Source organism: Artemia sp. Qi Xiang Cuo, chromosome 12 (genome assembly GCF_049724085.1).
Source record: "Artemia sp. Qi Xiang Cuo chromosome 12, ASM4972408v1, whole genome shotgun sequence".
Lineage (NCBI taxonomy): Eukaryota > Metazoa > Arthropoda > Branchiopoda > Anostraca > Artemiidae > Artemia > Artemia sp. Qi Xiang Cuo.
This window is the reverse complement of record NC_142805.1, coordinates 11161120-11179976: the sequence shown is the minus strand read 5'-3', so window position 1 is coordinate 11179976 and position 18857 is coordinate 11161120. Positions and strand designations below refer to the sequence as shown.

Sequence of the window (18857 nt, the reverse complement as noted above, 5' to 3'; positions counted from 1 at the left end):
TTTTTCACTAATATTCTTAGCTGCAGTTCTAGCTTTCTTCCCTAATACGCCTTCAGCAACTTCACAAATTATTTTTCTAAAATCATTCCAACCATCTTCCACATTATCAAATTGTAAACTCTCAAGTTTAGTATTCAACTGTTCCTGGAAAGTTTCTCTCAAATTCTCATCCTGGAGTCTACCAACATCATAACCTTCAAGAAGGGGGTTACCTTTCTGATATTTTAGCTTTAGATTAACCCTTGACACTACTAGATGGTGATTTTTACATTTAACATCAACAACAGCACTCCTATTTACCCTAGTGTATAGTATTGATCCTGTCAGTCTTCGGTTCACTATAACATAATCAATAAGGTTTGCTGTCTTACCATCACGCGAATACAATGTTAACTTATGGGCCATTTTATGACCGTACACCCTATTCGTTATAACTAGATTGTAATATCTAAAAAATTGCAAAAGTCTGTATCCATTACTGTTTTCTTTTCCTACGCCAAATTTACCTTGGCTAGGATACCATCTATCCCTGTTTCTACCGACCTGGGCGTTAAAATCTCCCAGCAATAACATCAGATTTCTACCTGGGACCCTGTCTATTTTCTCCTGTAACTGTAAGTAAAATTCATCTGAGTCACTAATATCTCCGTCAGTCGGTTCTACAGGGGCGTATACTACTATAACTGATACCCTGAACTTTCTAGTCATAAAATGAGCAATTAGTATTCTATTATCAATACTTTCCCAGCCTAAGACAGACTTAGCAGCTTCCCTATTCATCATGAGCCCTATTCCCTGTCTATGTACCCCATCCTTCCTGCCTTAGTAAACAAATTCTTTATCACCTAATTTCATGCTTCCTACCCCTGGGATATGAGTTTCTGAAATTCCTAATAGCTCCAGTTCAAAACGTCTGAAATGTGAGTAAAAATATCGATACTATAGTCATTTTTTAACGTCGTAACATTCCAAGTTCCAATGTTCATGTTCTTTAAATCAGGGAAATTATTTTGGCCTCAGAAAAGGCAATTATCCTGGATACTAGTGCAGGATGGGGATCACATATCTTCTCAAGTCTACACCGAAGTGCTTAAGCCGGCTTAGAACCGGACAGCAAGAAGTCCCTGGGACCTCCAGTATGAATGAAGGCTTTGTGCAATCCTGGGTCCATCTTGGTCACAACATGGTTTCCAGTACTTGGCGATGCTCTTCTATCAACAAGAGTCGAAATCCTGCACAGACAGTCTCAAGCCTATTACCTCCGACTCATTATATATTCTTGCCTACAAATATTATGCTACTACGGGGAGGCAACCCATAATAGATTAATTAGCATAATAGATTTACTATAAATTCCTTAATAGTAATTTCTTATAAATTATTCATTTATATTAGTACTTGTTGTACGTTTTTTTTGCTATGATTCTTTATTTAATTTCTGTTTGTTTTGGGTTTCATTTATTCTGTAATAGTAATTTCTTATCGTTTCTAGTTTGAATTTTAATTGGTCTTTACTTTTCATTTATTCTGTAATAGTAATTTCTTGTCGTTTCTAGTTTAAATTTAATATGGCCTTTACTTTTTTTTGAAAAACTTTCTTTTTCGGAGTTTTTAAAATTAATTTTTGTTCGTTTTTGATTGCAATAAGTTACAAGTTATTTCAAAATCAATTTTTTTTCAACATCAAACTTTCACAAAAGTATCAAAACTAGTAACAAAGTATCACAGTAAAGAAAGCATCTAAGTAAACAAGGTATCAAAGTAAACAAAGTATCAAAGTAACAGTAAGAAAGTTTTGTAATTCACAGCCATTTCCCCGGGGCTGGAGGGGGGGGTTCAAATCCAGAAGAATAGTTAATTGGCCTTTGGACTATTTTGAAAAAAATGGCTATCTCAAAATTTTGACCATATGACCTTTGGGAAAGTGAAGTGTAGGCTAATTGCCCATTGATCACTTCCGACTCTTAAAAAAAGAACTAAAAGTTTCAATTTCCGATCAAATGAGCCCCCTCCAAATTTAAGACGTCTACCCTTCCACAAAAACTTATATTCTAATAATGGGCAACTTACATAAGTTACGTTCCTTTCCCTGGAGGATCTCTAAGCCCCTAAGTTATAGAAATTTGAATTTAGGGCTATTTTGAAGAAAATAGATATTTAAAAAAATTTATAAGATACATTTGGGGGGAAAAGACACAAGAGGGGGGGGCTTGTTACTTTTTGATCATTTTTGGTTCTTAAAAAGGGCACAATAAATTTCGATTTCCGATCGAATGAACCTCTCCGAAGTTTATACGACCACGCCTTCCGTGAAAGCTTTATATGTTAACGATAGGTTGCTAGTATAACTTACAGCCCTTTCCCCCAGGGCTGGGAGGGGTTCTAACCCGAAACCATCTGATAAAATTGTATAAAACAAACTTGAGACAAATGTTGTCAGGTGACAAGGCAAACATAGATTCGCATAAAATACCTCAGGATAACAAGTTTTCAAATCCAAACAAATGTAAATCTAAAGCTTAAACTTGTCGCCGAAGTTTTGATCTAATTCGAAAGTTCTTATTTTAATTGGCCTTTAGGACTCTTTTGATAAAAAAAAACTGCTAGAAAAAATGTTGAAAGATTCCTAGAATGAGGATGAACTTAAATTCTAGTCTTTGCAGGAGGGTGATGACTGAAAGCTTGAAGTTCAGGCTGAGAGAAGACTGAACCCAAGGATTACTTGATTTCCGTCCTAGGTTACTTTGTTTAGCCTATGAAAAAAAGGAAAGAAAGTATGCACACAAAAGTCTTAAATGCACACAAAACTCACGGATCTGACGGGCAATGGAGTCAGAGTGTGTCCTAATTTACTGATAGAGGAGGTGGAGTCGTTTGGAGGCAAAGACTTCCGAGGCGTTAGAATTTGAGAGAGTTCGAAATTGTAATTGATGAAAATAACAAACTTCAGCCGCTCTTAAGACTTTCGTGCCTAAGGTTTTCAAATTTCAACGCTACGTCGGCATTTTTCGTGTCACACAGGACTAAAATTTTAGGAGCGGGAGTCGTGGCTTCCAAAGTTAAAAAAGCCGAAGTCGAAAAGGCTAGAACTCGAGGATCTGGAATCGGCCAATCGAATCAGAAACGCAGAAAGGGTGGGGGTCTTTGGGTCCAAGCGCCCTTAAAATTTCGAATATTCTACACTTGTTTCTATAATTTCTTTACATTTTCTGTGTTAATTATCATTTACTTTTGTGCATTTCTTCAAATTTGCCCTCCCCCCTCTGAATTAAAATCTTGCAGGCGTTTTTGCCTTGAATTTACCGGCGCCATAGTCCTGTTTTGGCATAGCAATCTTACCTTTGTTTTTCTTGGGGGGGGGGGGGGGCCGTTTACACTAGTTCGGTTTTTTTTTGCATTAAGTGAAGAGATACCCCTCCCTCAACTGTGGATGGACTCTAAAACTAAATTATAATTTGAATTATAACTCTTTTCGACCTATAATCCTAAAGCCAAGTCACGGTATTTTCCCGTAATCATTAATTGGCGATCACTATTTAACTAATTGGTACTATTTACATTACTTAGTGCTACTATTAAGTATATTTTTGAAAATGAATTAATACTTATTTTAAAATCTCAAAGGAAACATATTAAAATAATAGTAGTGATGATTCGTCTCAGACAAAAAAGTGGCAAAATAAAGGAGGACATTGCTTATAATTAACATTCCTGTCTTGCTGGCTGAGAATCAAGCCTAGTCAATTGGACGGAAGAAGCAGTCGTCTGAAAGTCCAAGGCTAAGAATTTTGTTTTGCAAGCTAATGTTGAAGTTAATCAATAAATTAGGCTAGACATTAATCTTAAATTAGTTTTACAAGCTAATGTTGAAGTGAATCAATAAATTAGGCTAGATATTAGTTGGCCTCCCCCAGGCAATTCAGCGTGTCCACAAGTGGCAATAGGGGAACGCCCTACAGATATGTAGGGTACCTCCACAGCAGGCACGGACCAAGGGGGACCTTGTCCCTGGGGGGTCTATAATAGAAGCTGGGACACCCTCGCCAGGGGTCATAAATACAGGCGGAGGAGGAAGAAGGCCCCTCGAATGTACACTCAAAAGGGCCCACTGGTTTGTCCACAAGTCCCAGAAGTTACAAACCTTCTCCCAGTAATGGGTTAAATTGCATGGTGATGCAAAACACCATCGCGGGAGGATCCTCTATAGGAGGACAAATGTAGCAGGGCTTAAGATCCGGGTCTATGGAGAACGGCCTCTGCAGAGGGCTGCCTCGACCCTTTTGGGGTACCTGCAAGACTGGGTACCTTGCGGTCAACTCTATTCCTACTTGAGGAGTGGCGCCCTTCGAGGAAATTATAGTTTAGTAAACAACATAACATTCGCACTGGATTCTGATTAATGGATAAATCTTCTGGGCTTGGTCTGGTTTGAAATGCCTCTTCGGGGTGGAAAACCTCTTCCTAGCTAATTTACCTATTAAGGGATACCTCCCCATAATAACATAGTATTTGTAGGCATGAATATATAATGAGTCGGAGGTAATAGGCTTGAGATTGTCTGTGCAGGATTTCGACTCGTGTTGATAAAAGAGCATCGCCAAGTGCTGAAAACCATGTTGTGACCAAGATGGGCCCAGGATTCCACAAAGCCCCCATTCAAGGAGGTCCCAGGGACTTCTTGCTGTCCGGTTCTAAGCCGGCTTAAGCACTTCGGTGTAGACTTGAGAAGATATGTGAGCCCTGTCCTGCATTGGTATCTAGGATTATTACTTTTTCTGAGGCAAAAATAATTTCAATCATTTAAAAAAAATGGAAACTGAACCTTGGAATGTTACAACGTTAAAAAATGACTATCGTATCGACATTTTGACTGAGGAATTCAGACGATTCGAACTGGATTAATTAGGAGTTTCAAAAACTCATTTCCCAGGGGTAGGAAGTATGAAATTAGGTGATATAGAATTTGTTTACTCAGGCAGGAAGCTGCTAAGACTTGTTTAGGCTGGGAAGGTATTAATAATAGAATACTAATTGCTCATTTTATGACTAAAAAGTTCAGAGTATCAGTTATAGTAGTATATACCCCTGTAGAACCGACTGACGGAGACTAGTGACTCAGATGAATTTTACTTACAGTTACAGGATCAAATAGACAGGGTCCCAGGTAGAAATATGATGTTTTTACTGGGAGATAAAAACGCCCAGGTTGGTAGAAACAGGGATAAATGGTACCCTAGCCTAGGTAAATTTGGTGTAGGAAAAGAAAACAGTAATGGATAAAGACTTTTGCAATTTTGTAGGTATAACAATCTAGTTATAACCAATACGGTGTTTGATCATAATATGGGTCATAAGTTAACATGGTATTCACATGATGGAAAGACAGCAAACCTTATTGATTATATTGTTGTAAATCGAAGACTGACAGAATCAATACAAGATACTAAGGTATATAGGAGTGCCGTTATTCATGTTAAAACATAAACTTTAAGTTTTCATTTTTTTTACTTTCAAAACTAAAACACTATCTAAACTTTCAGGAATAAATATCAGTATCTGTCAATTAAACTTACTTTTTTTTTTTTTTTTTTTTTTTTTTTTTTTTTTGGTAAAGCGCAAGTTATTTTTTGGTCCTGAGAAGGCATGGGGGTTATCAGCCCTACTCATATTAATTTTTGCTCGTTTTTGAGTTTGACTTGGTTATTTATCGTAATTTCTGTTTGTTTTGATTTTCATTTATTTGACTCTATTTCTGCTCATTTTTGGCTTAATGGAGCTCTTTACTTTTCTTTGAAAAGTTTTTCAAATTAATTCTATAAAAGACAATATTAAAAAAGTTTTTCCTTGATTTTACAAAAGCCCTTGAGGACTGAACTCCATATAAATTATCCAATTCTTTTCGACAGTTTTGCATTAAAATCAAACAAAACTAACTAAGGCGTTACTAGAAGAAAATATTTAAACTATGGACTTGTACATTTGCATATTACTAAGGTATATTTGCCATAAAAGGCTAATTCTTTGTTTTTTTGTGTTTTTACACATAGCTAAATCCATATTTCAAAAATTGTAAAAAAAAATCAAGAGGAGTTCCAAAAGCCGGAAAAAAGTCCCAAATAAAATTGAGTGTGGTGTATTATTCAGGGGTTAATTGGGACACAAAATTTTATGTCTTAATAATCAAAACAGTCTGGGACTATTATTTATTCAATATATTTTTTTCAAATGCAACCAGTGTACTCAGATGCAATGCACGCCCATCTTTTATACCCCACCACAATTTCAAAGGAAGTTTAGGATACACCTCATTTTGAAAATGTCAAAACACAGAATAAGATCAGGGCATCTGAAGCATGCCTTTGTCCCCGTCAATCTGTTTGGGACTATTATTTATTCAATATATTTTTTTCAAATGCAACCAGTGTACTCAGATGCAATGCACGCCCATCTTTTATACCCCACCACAATTTCAAAGGAAGTTTAGGATACACCTCATTTTGAAAATGTCAAAACACAGAATAAGATCAGGGCATCTGAAGCATGCCTTTGTCCCCGTCAATCTGTTTGGGACTATTATTTATTCAATGTGTTTTTTTCAAATGCAACCAGCGTACTCAGATGCAATGCACGCCCATCTTTTATACCCCACCACAATTTCAAAGGAAGTTTAGGATACACCTCATTTTGAAAATGTCAAAACACAGAATAAGATCAGGGCATCTGAAGCATGCCTTTGTCCCCGTCAATCTGTTTCGGACTATTATTTATTCAATGTGTTTTTTTTCAAATGCAACCAGCGTACTCAGATGCAATGCACGCCCATCTTTTATACCCCACCACAATTTCAAAGGAAGTTTAGGATACACCTCATTTTGAAAATGTCAAAACACAGAATAAGATCAGGGCATCTGAAGCATGCCTTTGTCCCCGTCAATCTGTTTGGGACTATTATTTATTCAATGTGTTTTTTTCAAATGAAACCAGTGTACTCAGATGCAATGCACGCCCATCTTTTATACCCCACCACAATTTCAAAGGAAGTTTAGGATACACCTCATTTTGAAAATGTCAAAACACAGAATAAGATCAGGGCATCTGAAGCATGCCTTTGTCCCCGTCAATCTGTTTGGGACTATTATTTATTCAATGTGTTTTTTTTTTTCAAATGCAACCAGTGTACTCAGATACAATACACGCCTATCTTTTACGCCCACCACAATTTCAAAGGAAGTTTAAGATACACCTTCTCATTTTGGACAAGTCAAAACACAGAATAAGATCAGGACATCGTAAGTATACCTTTGTCCCCGTCAACCTGTTTATGACTATTATTTAAGCAAAGAGTTTTTTTTTCTTTCCAGATGCAACCAGTGTGGTCAGATACAACACACGCCTATCTTTTACGCCACCCCACAATTTCATAGGAAGTTTAAGATACACCTTCTCATTTTCCACATGTCAAAATACAGAATAAGATCAGGACATCTGAAGCATACCTTTGTCCCCATCAATCTGTTTGGGACTATTATTTATTCAATGAGGTGTTTCCTTTCCAAATGCAACCAGTGTATTCAGATACAACACACGCCTATCTTTTACGCGACCCCACAATTTCATAGGATGTTTAAGATACACCTTCTCATTTTCGACATGTCAAAATACAGAATAAGATCAGGACATCTGAAGCATACCTTTGTCCCCATCAATCTGTTTGGGACTATTATTTATTCAATGAGGTGTTTCCTTTCCAAATGCAACCAGTGTACTCAGATACAATACACTCCTATCTTTTACGCCCACCACCATTTCAAAGGAAGTTTAATATACACCTTCTCATTTTAGACATGTCAAAACACAGAATAAGATCAGGACATCTGAAGTATACCTTTGTCCCTGTCAATCTGTTTGGAACTATTATTTAATCAATGGGTTTTTTTCTTTCCAAATGCAACCAGTTTACTCATATACAATACACGCCTATCTTTTACGCCCACCACAATTTCAAAGGAAGTTTAAGATACACCTTCTCATTTTGGACATGTCAAAACACAGAATACGATCAGGACATCTGAAGCATACCTTTGTCCCGTCAATCTGTTTGGATTATTATTCATCCAATGAGTTGTTTTTTCTTTCCAAATGCAACCAATGTACTCAGATAGAATACACGCCTATCTTTTACACCCACCACAATTTCAAAGGAAGTTTAAGATACACCCTCTCATTTTGGACACGTCAAAACAAAGAATAAGATCCGAACATCTGAAGCATACCTTTATCTCCGTCAATCTGTTCGGGACTATTATTTATTCAATGTGTTTTTTTTTCGAATGCAACCAGTGTACTCAGATACAATACACTCCTATCTTTTACGCCCACCACAATTTCAAAGGAAGTTTAAGATACACCTTCTCATTTGGGATATTTCAAAACACAGAATAAGATCAGGGCATCTGAAGCATACCTTTGTACCCGTCAATCTGTTTGGGACTATTGTTTATTCAATATGTTTTTTTTTTTCAAATGCAACCAGTGTGCTCAGATACAATACACCAACCTTTTACGCCCAACCACAATTTCAAAGGAAGTTCAAGATACAACTTCTCATTTTGTACATGTTAAAACACAGGATAAGGTCAGGTCATCTGAGGCATACATTTGTCCCCATCAATCTGTTTAGGGCTATAATCTATTCAATATGTTTTTGTTGTTGTTGTTTTTTTTTTCAAATGCAACCAGTGTACTCAGATACAATATACGCCTATATTTACGCCCCACCACAATTTCAAAGGGAGTTTAGGAGACACCTTCTCATTTTGGACATGTTAAAACAAAGAATAAGATCAGGACATCAGAAGCATACCTATGTCACCATCAATGTTAGACTCCAGTTTAAGATAGTCAGCATTATGTTGAGAATCTGCAGAAATGCCAGGAGAAACATCAATGAAATCTACTTCATTTTCCATTAATAACATAGGATCTACACTTACAAAAATATTTGTGTCATCATTTGAGGATGTGTCTTCAGCTTCTACAAAAAATAGAGTAAAATTAAAATAAAACACTCACAACAAAACAAGCCAGTTAGTCATAGAACATGTACATTGCCAAAAATTTGTTGTATGGTTGTTCACTGGATGAGTAAAGGCCAAATGATCATCTTAGCTTCTAGACCCGTAATTTACAACCTGGGCCGCAGGCAATATTTTTATCATGGCAATATTTTTGTGAGTCATGAGTAGGATATGCATTGTTTGGCTGTCTATACTTTAGAGACTTAATTAAAAAAAAAAACATGTGAATGTCATCACATTCAAATGCATTTAAAGAGCAAAGAAATTCATGATAGTATTGCAATGAGGTTATGCATTGGATTAAAGATGTTGTATTCAGATAGTATTTTCATTTGTATAATATATGCTTAGAGGACAACTTAAAAAAGATATCAAGTTAATGATCCTTTCAGCTTTCTTCAGGTGAATACACGTAAAACTTTAAATAAAAATATTTGAATATCACGAGGGGGACATCAGGAATTTAGAAATGCCTGGGTGGGGCATAGCTCAAAATAGACTGGAAACTACTGATCTAGACATTTTGTATATATATACAAAAGAGAGACTGCGTAAAATATAAAGAGAATGAAGAGTATAGTGTTTAAAAAAAAGAAACAATATTACGAGGATACTGGCGAATTATTGTAAGTTTTGTCAAAAAGTTTCAATTTGTTTGTGGTAACGAACTGTAAGTAAGGAGCAAAGTGGCTCAATAATAATCAAAACTCTAAAAAACAGAATTTTGATACCAATAGATGTATCAAAAGAATCGGCTTATTGTGTTGATTCCAAATATATAAGTCTCATTAAGTTTGGTTTTACCCATGAAAGACTACAAGCCTGACAAAATTTGCCTGATTTTCAAAAAACGGGGGAAACACCCCTTAAAAGTAAAAGAATCTTAATGAAAATCTAATCGTCAGATTCCGCGTATCAGAGAGCCCTACTGTAGAGGCTTGAAGTTCCTATCAGAAAAAATTGGGAATTTTTTTTTGCCAGATAACGGATGCATGTTTATTTATTATTTTGTTGTTTTTTCCAGGGGCATTCGAATCAATCCAGTAGTCCTAGAACGTCAAGAGAGGGCTCATTCGAACTGAAATTAAAAGCTCTAGTGCCCTTTTTAAGTGACCAAAAAATTAGAGTGCACCTAGGATCCCACACCCCTTTTTTCCAGAAATCGTCCAATCAAAATTTTTAGATAGCCATTTTGTTCAGCATAGTTGAACAAAATAAAGCATAGTTTTTTCAAATAAAGACCACGAAAATACTGACATGTCATCTACATAACTCTGTTGGAACTTGGTTGGTAAACAATTCAGTTTTACAGACTCCTACCATAATTTTGCAGATGGTCCCACAATTTTCTATTTGGTGAAATAATTTTGTGCAGTGATTTTCCGGATGGCATCAGTTTTTCACTTGGTTAAAGAACATGAAAATACCAATATGACATCTAACAAAGTCTCAATTTAGGTTGGTAAATTTAGTGGCTTTACCAACTTGGGTTGAACCTTTATGGATGGTGCAAAATTTTTTCATTTGTTTAAAAAAGGAATGTGCAAATACTGACATGAAGTGTACCATAATTTTGATCTCAGTTGGTAAATGAAGCAGTTTTACCAACTGGTGCCTTGATTTTACAGACAGCACCACTATTTTTATTTGGTTAAATAAAGAACACAAAAATAACAAAATGAGATCTACCAAAATTCCCATCATGGTTGGTAAATGCAGTGGTTTTATCAATGGCTGCCCTAATTTTATGCATAACACCACCATTTTTTATTTGGTTAAAAGAATAACCAGAAAATACTGACAAGACATCTTCCAATATTCTAATCTCAGCTGATAAATGCACCAGTTTTACTGACTGGAAAGAATTGGCAGAGACCTCACTTGGTAAAAACTAGGGTAAAGGTACCAATAATTCAACAGTGCAATTTTGGAACCCCTGTCGAAATTTTCCTTCAAAACGGAATAGCTCTGCTTAGTCCTGACTTGGAGTGCCATCTCTTGAAGCCGTTTTTGTATATCAACAAAAGGAAACGTTGACACAATATCTAGTACACCCAGATAAGAAAAGAATATTTAATTCAGTCAGTCTCCTGTTTTCAACAAAAAAGGAGCTACCGACAATTTTTCAGGTATGCGATGTTCAAACTGCTGTTACTTGCTTATTTATTCCAAAAAAAAGAGTTGGGAATAGCACCAATGCATAAAGATACATCTGATTTTATCTGAATTCTAGTCACATTAGCTTTTTCTTGGTAAAATTAAATTAAAATGGCAACAAATATTACATTGTCAAAACTAGGTTCCAAGTGTCAAAAATTCTTGTTTAACGTAGTGGAATACCAGGTGAATTAAAAATGTTCCTTTAGTCAAATTCAAACGCAGATAATGGCCTCTATAAATTGATTTATTTCTTTTGCAAATCTTTTTGTAACCTTGTCGAAATTTTCAACTGACAGCACCAGGCCCTATTGAAAAATAGGTGACTTTGTCAAAACTTCACTGAACATGTAAAACAAATGAGAAATAATTGGTGTCAAAATTTCAGGGTCCACAGACAAAAAAATATAACTGTCAAATTTATGGGTATCCACTACTGTCAAAAAATGCAGAGATTTACATGGAAGTCATTTTTCCCTTTCCTTGGCACTTATCAATGAAACTAATAAAAAACTATCAAATTTGGGTTGGAACTTGAACTGCAGCTTGACAAATACTATGCTGTTATCTTTAGCAACAAAAAAATCAAGATGCCCTATTTTGTCATTAGGTTTCTGGACTTTCCTGACAAAGGACAGTCCAAACTAAAATTTTCAAGTAGATTAGAATTGCAGATCACACTTTGAAATGGCCAAATGTTGATGACATTTACACTGTTAACAATGAACAAATATTTGCTGGGCCATTAAAACTGACAGGATTTAGGCCATTCCAGATAGCATTCAGAGATGCTATTCCTGTGGTATATATGCAACACTTGGAAAAAAGAAGATTTAAGTGATCTAAATCACAATATCACACTCCTTATGATTAAGCAATTTTGTTATATTAAATACTACATACTTCAAAAAAAATTTTTTTACAGTTTTTTTAGTTTTATTACTTCTACTTTTTGAATAGTGTTTTATACTTTTATACATTGAATGAAGTTGAAGAAAAACAAAGAAACAAGAATATACATGTCAAATACACCGGGTTCCACCCATAGATATTCCCCAAATATTTTGACATGCGTCAAATACACCAGGTTCCGCTGACACATACTCCCCGAGTATTTTGACACGTGTTGAATTGGGTTCCGACTTGCATCAAAAACAGGTAACTTTTTTATTGGGTTGAATTTGTACCCTTTTTAGATAAAACTTCAAACTTCTCATCAAACAATTAGATTCCTAGATGTGTTCCCTACATACTGAACCCTTTTCAAACCAAAAGTCTTTAAATTAGTACTTCTGGAGTAGAAAAACTGTTTTTTTTACAAAAACTGTCAATTCATCAGTGCCTTTACCTTAGTACCAGTTACTTGCAAGGCATTAGGGTCACAGTCACGTTTTATATCAGGTTAGGTGGTCAGTAGATTAAGAGCTGACAGTGGTGAAGAGAGCAAAACCCATCCAAGGGAACTACATGCCAGCTTTAAAATTCCCAAATTACACAATTTGGATGATTGATCTCAAGTGCAAAGGAATAAAGTAATGAAAGGTATGCTGCTTTTCACAAAAAAAAGCAAGCCTCCATGGAATTTAGCAGCTGAGCACGTTGTTTGCCACATAAGCAACAAAAAGAATCAAATTAGCCATACATTAGTGCCAAAAAAATCTAGAAATCTTAAAGGAAGGCATAAGCTGGGAAGTGCTTTTGTTTCAAAGCTCTGAACATGCAAGCAATATGTCTGGTATTCAACAGGGTGTCTAAGAGCACATATTGGCTGAACTGGGAAGACTAATGCACTAAATTTGATCCATAACTCATCTCACTGTGGGAAATGCATTCAGCAACACTCCACAGAGAATCTCACTGTGGAACATGCCTTCAGCAACACTCTATAGTCCAAAAAATCTATGAAATCTTACAGGGGAACTGTGTGTCTTCTTTATGGGTTAAATGAAACAAGTAATTGCTTAAAAATGAGCAGTTAGGGGTTGGGGAAAGGTATGGTAGTATTTTTTTAGATAATATTTTTGTGGGGGAACCTTCCATTGGGGGTTGGAGCATTTGTAGGAAAAATTTTCACATAGAGGGGTTTTTGGCCTTGCTTGAGAAATGATCAAAAATAGAATTAACAGGTATCAGGTGAAATCGTTCACAATAAACTTTGTGGTAGGAATTTGCAGCAAGGATTGAATTTTCCAGGGGTAATTTCCTGGGAGAGGATTTTAAACGGGAGAAACTTTCCAAGAGGAACTTTTGTGGAAGAGGAAGTTGATTTTCTGACATTATTTGAAAAACAACCAGAAATTAAATTAAAAGGAACCAGTGTACCAAAGTCTATTAGGCAAAATGGACAAGACATATGTATGTCTTTTTGGAGCCACAAAGATGTTTTTGGGGAAAGACCTAGATCTTGCAGAACTCAAGCTAGAGCTATTGGCCAGTACCAAGGTTGAAAATTATGAAATCATTGATCACACCATCTTTGATGAGCTAGTCCACAAGATTTATGAAGTTGAACTGGTATTCCTAACTCTCAGGTCAGTTTACCAGTGGATTGCAATATAATTACCAACATTGGTAATTATAATGGTGAAAAGAAATTTCAACAAACTGAAAATGGTCAAGACACACCAAACTCCTGGGACAAGGTTAGTAAGTTATACACATTGCCCATTATTTATATAAAAGGTTCATTATTGGGTAAACTGGAATGTTTGATTTTGGGTCTCAAAATGTTGTACAGCAATGAGAGGAAATTTGCAGGAAATGTGGAGGGGAATGTCTAATCAAAACCATACTATGTTCAGGAAGGTTGTCAGAAGGACAAATGAGCAATATCTAAGGATAGGCTGAAGGATAATGTTAACACTTTTGGGGCAACCAGTCCCCTTGTCCATATTAGATACCCTTCTCAACACTGAAAGATATATTGATATATAAGGTCAATTATTGGGAAAGATGGAATGTTTAATTTTGGGTCTCAAAATGTTCTATAGCAATGAGGGGAATTTTGCAGGAAATGTGGAGAAGGATGTCAAATCAAACCATACTATATTCAGGAAGGTTGTCAGAAGGACATATGAGCAGTATCTAAGGATAGGCTGAAGAATAAAGTTAACACTTTTGGGGCAACCAGCCCCATTGCCCATATTAGATACCCTTCTCAACCCTGAAAGATATATTGAAAAGCTATTTTGTTCAAAAAAGTCAAAAAGTCTGACAATTATAATTGAATATCTATACATTAAATTATACATGGAAATACTAAATATTATACAAAATTAGGAGAAGCTATGTGCCTATAGGTTATCAAACAGGCATACAAGTAATATCTTGGAACACGTATAGCCATAAAATTAAAACCGGTAAGGCATAATGTTTTTTACAAAAACGACTGCAACTACTTTTACTTACAATGACTTTTGGGATTCTTTTAGGGGGATATTGAACAAAACAACAACACAACTATGTGCTAGCTTGTTATTAAAATGGTATGCCACCAATATATGAAGGACAAGGTATTATGTTGAAACTTTCAGGGCATGTTAAAGGGATTGTTCCAAAGTGATCATAGGGCACCATATTCATCCCCCATTTACTGCAAATGTTGTAGAGCTATAAGGGGAAATGTACAGGAAATGTGGAGTGGGATGTCAAACAAAATCAAAACACACTATATTCAGGAAGGTTGTCAAAAGCGCATATGAGCACCATCTAAGGATAGGCTGAAGGATAAAATTGACACTTTCAGGGCAACCTGCCCTCTTGTCCTTATTAGATATCCCTCTCAACACTGATAGATATATTGAAAAGCCATTTTGTTCACAATAGTCAATCTCCCCCATTTACCTTATTTAGATGACATATCCCCAAAACTGATTAAAATTTTTAAACAATTATTTTGTTTAAAACAGTCCAAATGTCTAATAATTGTATCTTGAGGGACGCCAAGCAACATACAGGGCTAGGTAGAGGATTAAAAATTCCACATCTTGCCCATTCTTTACATAGATGATTTATCAGAGGCAATGCTGTAGTGTTGTCTACAGTAAAGAGTCATAAGGCTACAATATATGAACTTTTTCCCTGGAGCACTTCACATGAAAGTTGGCTGTATAAACTTTGGAGGGGGCTCATTTGATAGGACATCAGAAGGCCTAGTGCCCTTTTTCAGAATCTAAAGTGATTCAAGGGCAATCAGCCCTGTGTTTTCCCCAAAATGCATCCAATCAAAATTTTGAGACAACAATTTTGTTCAAATGGTCCAAAAACCAATGCATCAAATCAAAATTTTGAGACAGCCATTTTATTCATAATTACCTAAAGTCAAACAGCTCTGCCTCCACTGTTGACAGCTCTGCCTATGGTGTAAGTTTGCTTAAAATAGTCCAAAAGTAAAAAACTAGGTCAATATCTACAAAATCATATTATTGAGTTAGGAATAAACTGAATACACCATTTGATACCTTTTTTTTATGCTGATTACAAATATAATAAATATTTCTATCGGAAATGAATTTCAGCCCCCCCCCGCTATCGACTATACCCAACCGAACCTACCCCTGACTTGGCATATTTAGGGGGGGGGGGCTGAAACTCATTTCTATGAGAATATGGTGTTATATATGTAATCAGCATAAAAAAGGCAGCGAATGGTGTATTCACTTTTGTCCTAACTCAATAAAATGATTTTGTAGATATTGACCAAAAACTATGCTTCCAAGGTTTACCCCCCCCCCCCCTCCAGTCCTGGTGGCAAGAGCTGTAACTTATGCAAGTTTCTTGTTGTTAACATGTAAGAATTTTTATTGGAAACAAGACCATTAAAGGGAAACCTTAAAGAAATGCTGGGACAGATACCACTCAAAACACACAATGTCTACTCTTTGTGAAAAGAGAATATCAGCAATATCTATGAAATGACTTAGGGTATTAAGTTGAAACTTTCAGGATATGCAGAAGGATTGAATACAGCCAGCCCCCTTCCTTACCCTTTTTAGGTTCCCCCTTTGCTCAATGCTGACCAAAATTCAGAAGTTGTTATTTTGTTTAATTGTCAAAAGATCAAATTGCTGTGCTTCCAGGAATAGGCTACCATGCCCCCCAGAGCCCAAAGGTAGAGATAGTAAATTATGCAATCTGCCAATTATTTTAATCATTGGGAAAAAGGGAAATATTTGAATCTGGGTGTATCCAAAAAGTCTAAGGGCATTAAGGACAGAGGTTGGGATCCATGGGGGGGGGGGACAGTGCATCCCTAGAGGCATAGGGTACTTTCACATTATAGCCTATGGGCTTTTCTAAAAAGTCAAGTTTGGTTAATGCTAATGAAATGAAATAGGATGACTAGGGCCTATATAATAGCTTAGAAACAAATTTGGGCTATATATTTGCACATTAGGGGGGGGGGCAAAGCATTGCATATATTAAATATGTAACCTGACCTGACCTAGGTACCTTTTTCAGTAAAAATTTAGTTGTGGCCCCTGATAAGGAGACATGTTAATAAAAAAATTCTTACTTTAAAATATATATAATGATGCTAGTTAACATATTATCCAAGGGGAGAACATTTATTATCAAGTCTTTCCTCTTTTTTCCTTCTTCTTCCAACTTAAAAGAAAAAAAATTAGCCTACTACTTTTAACAGACTCTCAATGCAATGCGTGCAGTGTTGCCACTCAGCCCGTGTTTTTGGTGCCACTTTGGGTGGCGAAATAGTGTCAATTTTGAATAAAGTTTTATTTTCTAAAAATTTGCCGCTCGCGACGCTTCGCGTCGCTCGCGCTCATATCAACAAGCTTTTTAAATTAGCCAATCCGCTTGGGATCACCCCCACGTGGTTTCCCGCATCTTTAAATTCTCCAACATGAAATATCGAATTTATTGCCATCTATCAACTATAAACAAGAAATTTTGATTTTACTTAGTCGGTGCTGATTTCCGGCTTTGTGCAGCACTTCCAGTCTTGTCAACTTTCCAGCCCCTCTTCTAAAAACCCGTTAAAATACAAATGGTGCTTACTGTATAAAATGAGAACTCGTCCCACAGAGTACTTTTTTCTCTTTTTTTCTGAGAAGGCTTTGTTCATAGCGTGAAAAAGGAACGGAAAAATAAAAGAGGAAAAACCTTCATTTTTTTTTTTGAGAATGTGGAAAAAAAGGGATAGCAATACTTCGAAAAAGAAAGAAACAATACTCGTCTACATTGAGAGTTTTTCATCCAGTTTTTCCATAAAATAGACTATCTTGATTATTACAGTGCATTCAGGTGCTTGAAACTTTTCTTTTCTCCGAAAATGCTGAAGAGAATGCCACGAACATAGATCGCACTATTGATGACCCTATGATAAACACAACTAATAGTGATTCAGACACTAACTCTTTCAAATAATTTATTTGGCAAAAACTAGTGGAAAAACAATAAAACAGCTATATCATCTAATCTGTTTATTACAACCTGAATAGAATGAGTTTCACGAGAACTCTTGCCACTCCCAGTAAATTTTTCTTTACGATGTCTCCAGGGACTAGGGCATAGGAACAGTGAACTAGCATTTTAAGTATCAATATGAAAGCACCTTTAGAATAAAAACCGAGCATTTAGAGTATCAGCGTGAAAGCACATTTACAATCAAAAATAAGTGGGAATGAAATAACTAAAATGAGGAAGCGCGTCCAAATTCAATTTATGTAATGATGTAACATAAATTTAAGTAAGATAAAAAGTGAAATTAGATTTTGATTTTGCTAATGATTGAATAGGATTTAAGATAATGGAAGTTTTTGTATCAATTTTGTTTTTAGTATGATGGTTATGTATGAATATTCATTTGTCCATTGCCAAGAGTTCAAAGAAAAAATATGAACGGAAATGTTGGAGCGCATTTTTGCGTCACTTGCCCAGTCACTGAAGAGGTCACTATATATTCTTGTGAGACACCAGTGAGCTCAGTGGATGTTTTTGCGCTGCTTAGTCGTTGGGTGAAGTCACCAGTGAGCTTTTCAGTCACTGAGTTTCAAGAGCTCCAGTCCCGGAAATCGATGAAAGGACGCGTAAAGTTAAGCAGTCACTGGCCCAGTGACTGGTTAAAATAGTACCAGCTATTAACATAGTGGTGCAAAAATACACTCTTAGCTGTTCTTGCTCTTTTCTTCTTTGAATTGTAGTCAACCCTCAACTAATAAAACATAAAAATTGAATTGGGACCCACTTAAGAATTGCAAACTGCTTGACTGACTTATCGTCTATGAGCCTAAAAATTATTGCAACAACACAAAATAGTTGAACTAAACAACTGAAAACAACTGAAGGCTTCTCCACCACAATAATGTCAAGTTAAATGTCTGTCTCTGTCCTCTTCATTGCCAAGTATTTCGTACCGAAGATCACTGGGTGATCTTCGCTTATCCAGTGATAAGAATAGGAATATAAAAATTTCTCACACACAGATAGAGACAAACACATTTACGTTTTTCACCGCACAGAAAGATTCTTGCATCCAATAATTGCCGCGCGCGAATTTAAGATAAGAATCTTAACTGACAGAAAAAGGATATTAATGCATATCTACATTGACAGTTTTCCTTCCGGTTTTTTGTCTGAAATTTTTTTTTTAAATAGTGCTAC

The 18857-nt window shown here is 35.9% G+C and overlaps 1 protein-coding gene across 1 annotated transcript in view; it reads right to left on the bottom strand.

Annotated features, from left to right (window-relative positions):
* LOC148945769 (uncharacterized) overlaps window positions 1-16969 on the bottom strand; it is a 35824-nt gene extending 18855 nt beyond the window's left edge. Inside the window, exons 1-2 of the mRNA XM_089097803.1 lie at window positions 16750-16969; window positions 8864-9034 (exon numbers count right to left, since the gene is read on the bottom strand). Of these exons, the coding sequence (XP_088953929.1) occupies window positions 8864-8978 (115 nt within the window). The 5' untranslated portion in view covers window positions 8979-9034; window positions 16750-16969. The remainder of the gene's footprint in view (window positions 1-8863; window positions 9035-16749) is intronic.
* Between the last annotated feature and the right edge of the window lie 1888 nt (window positions 16970-18857).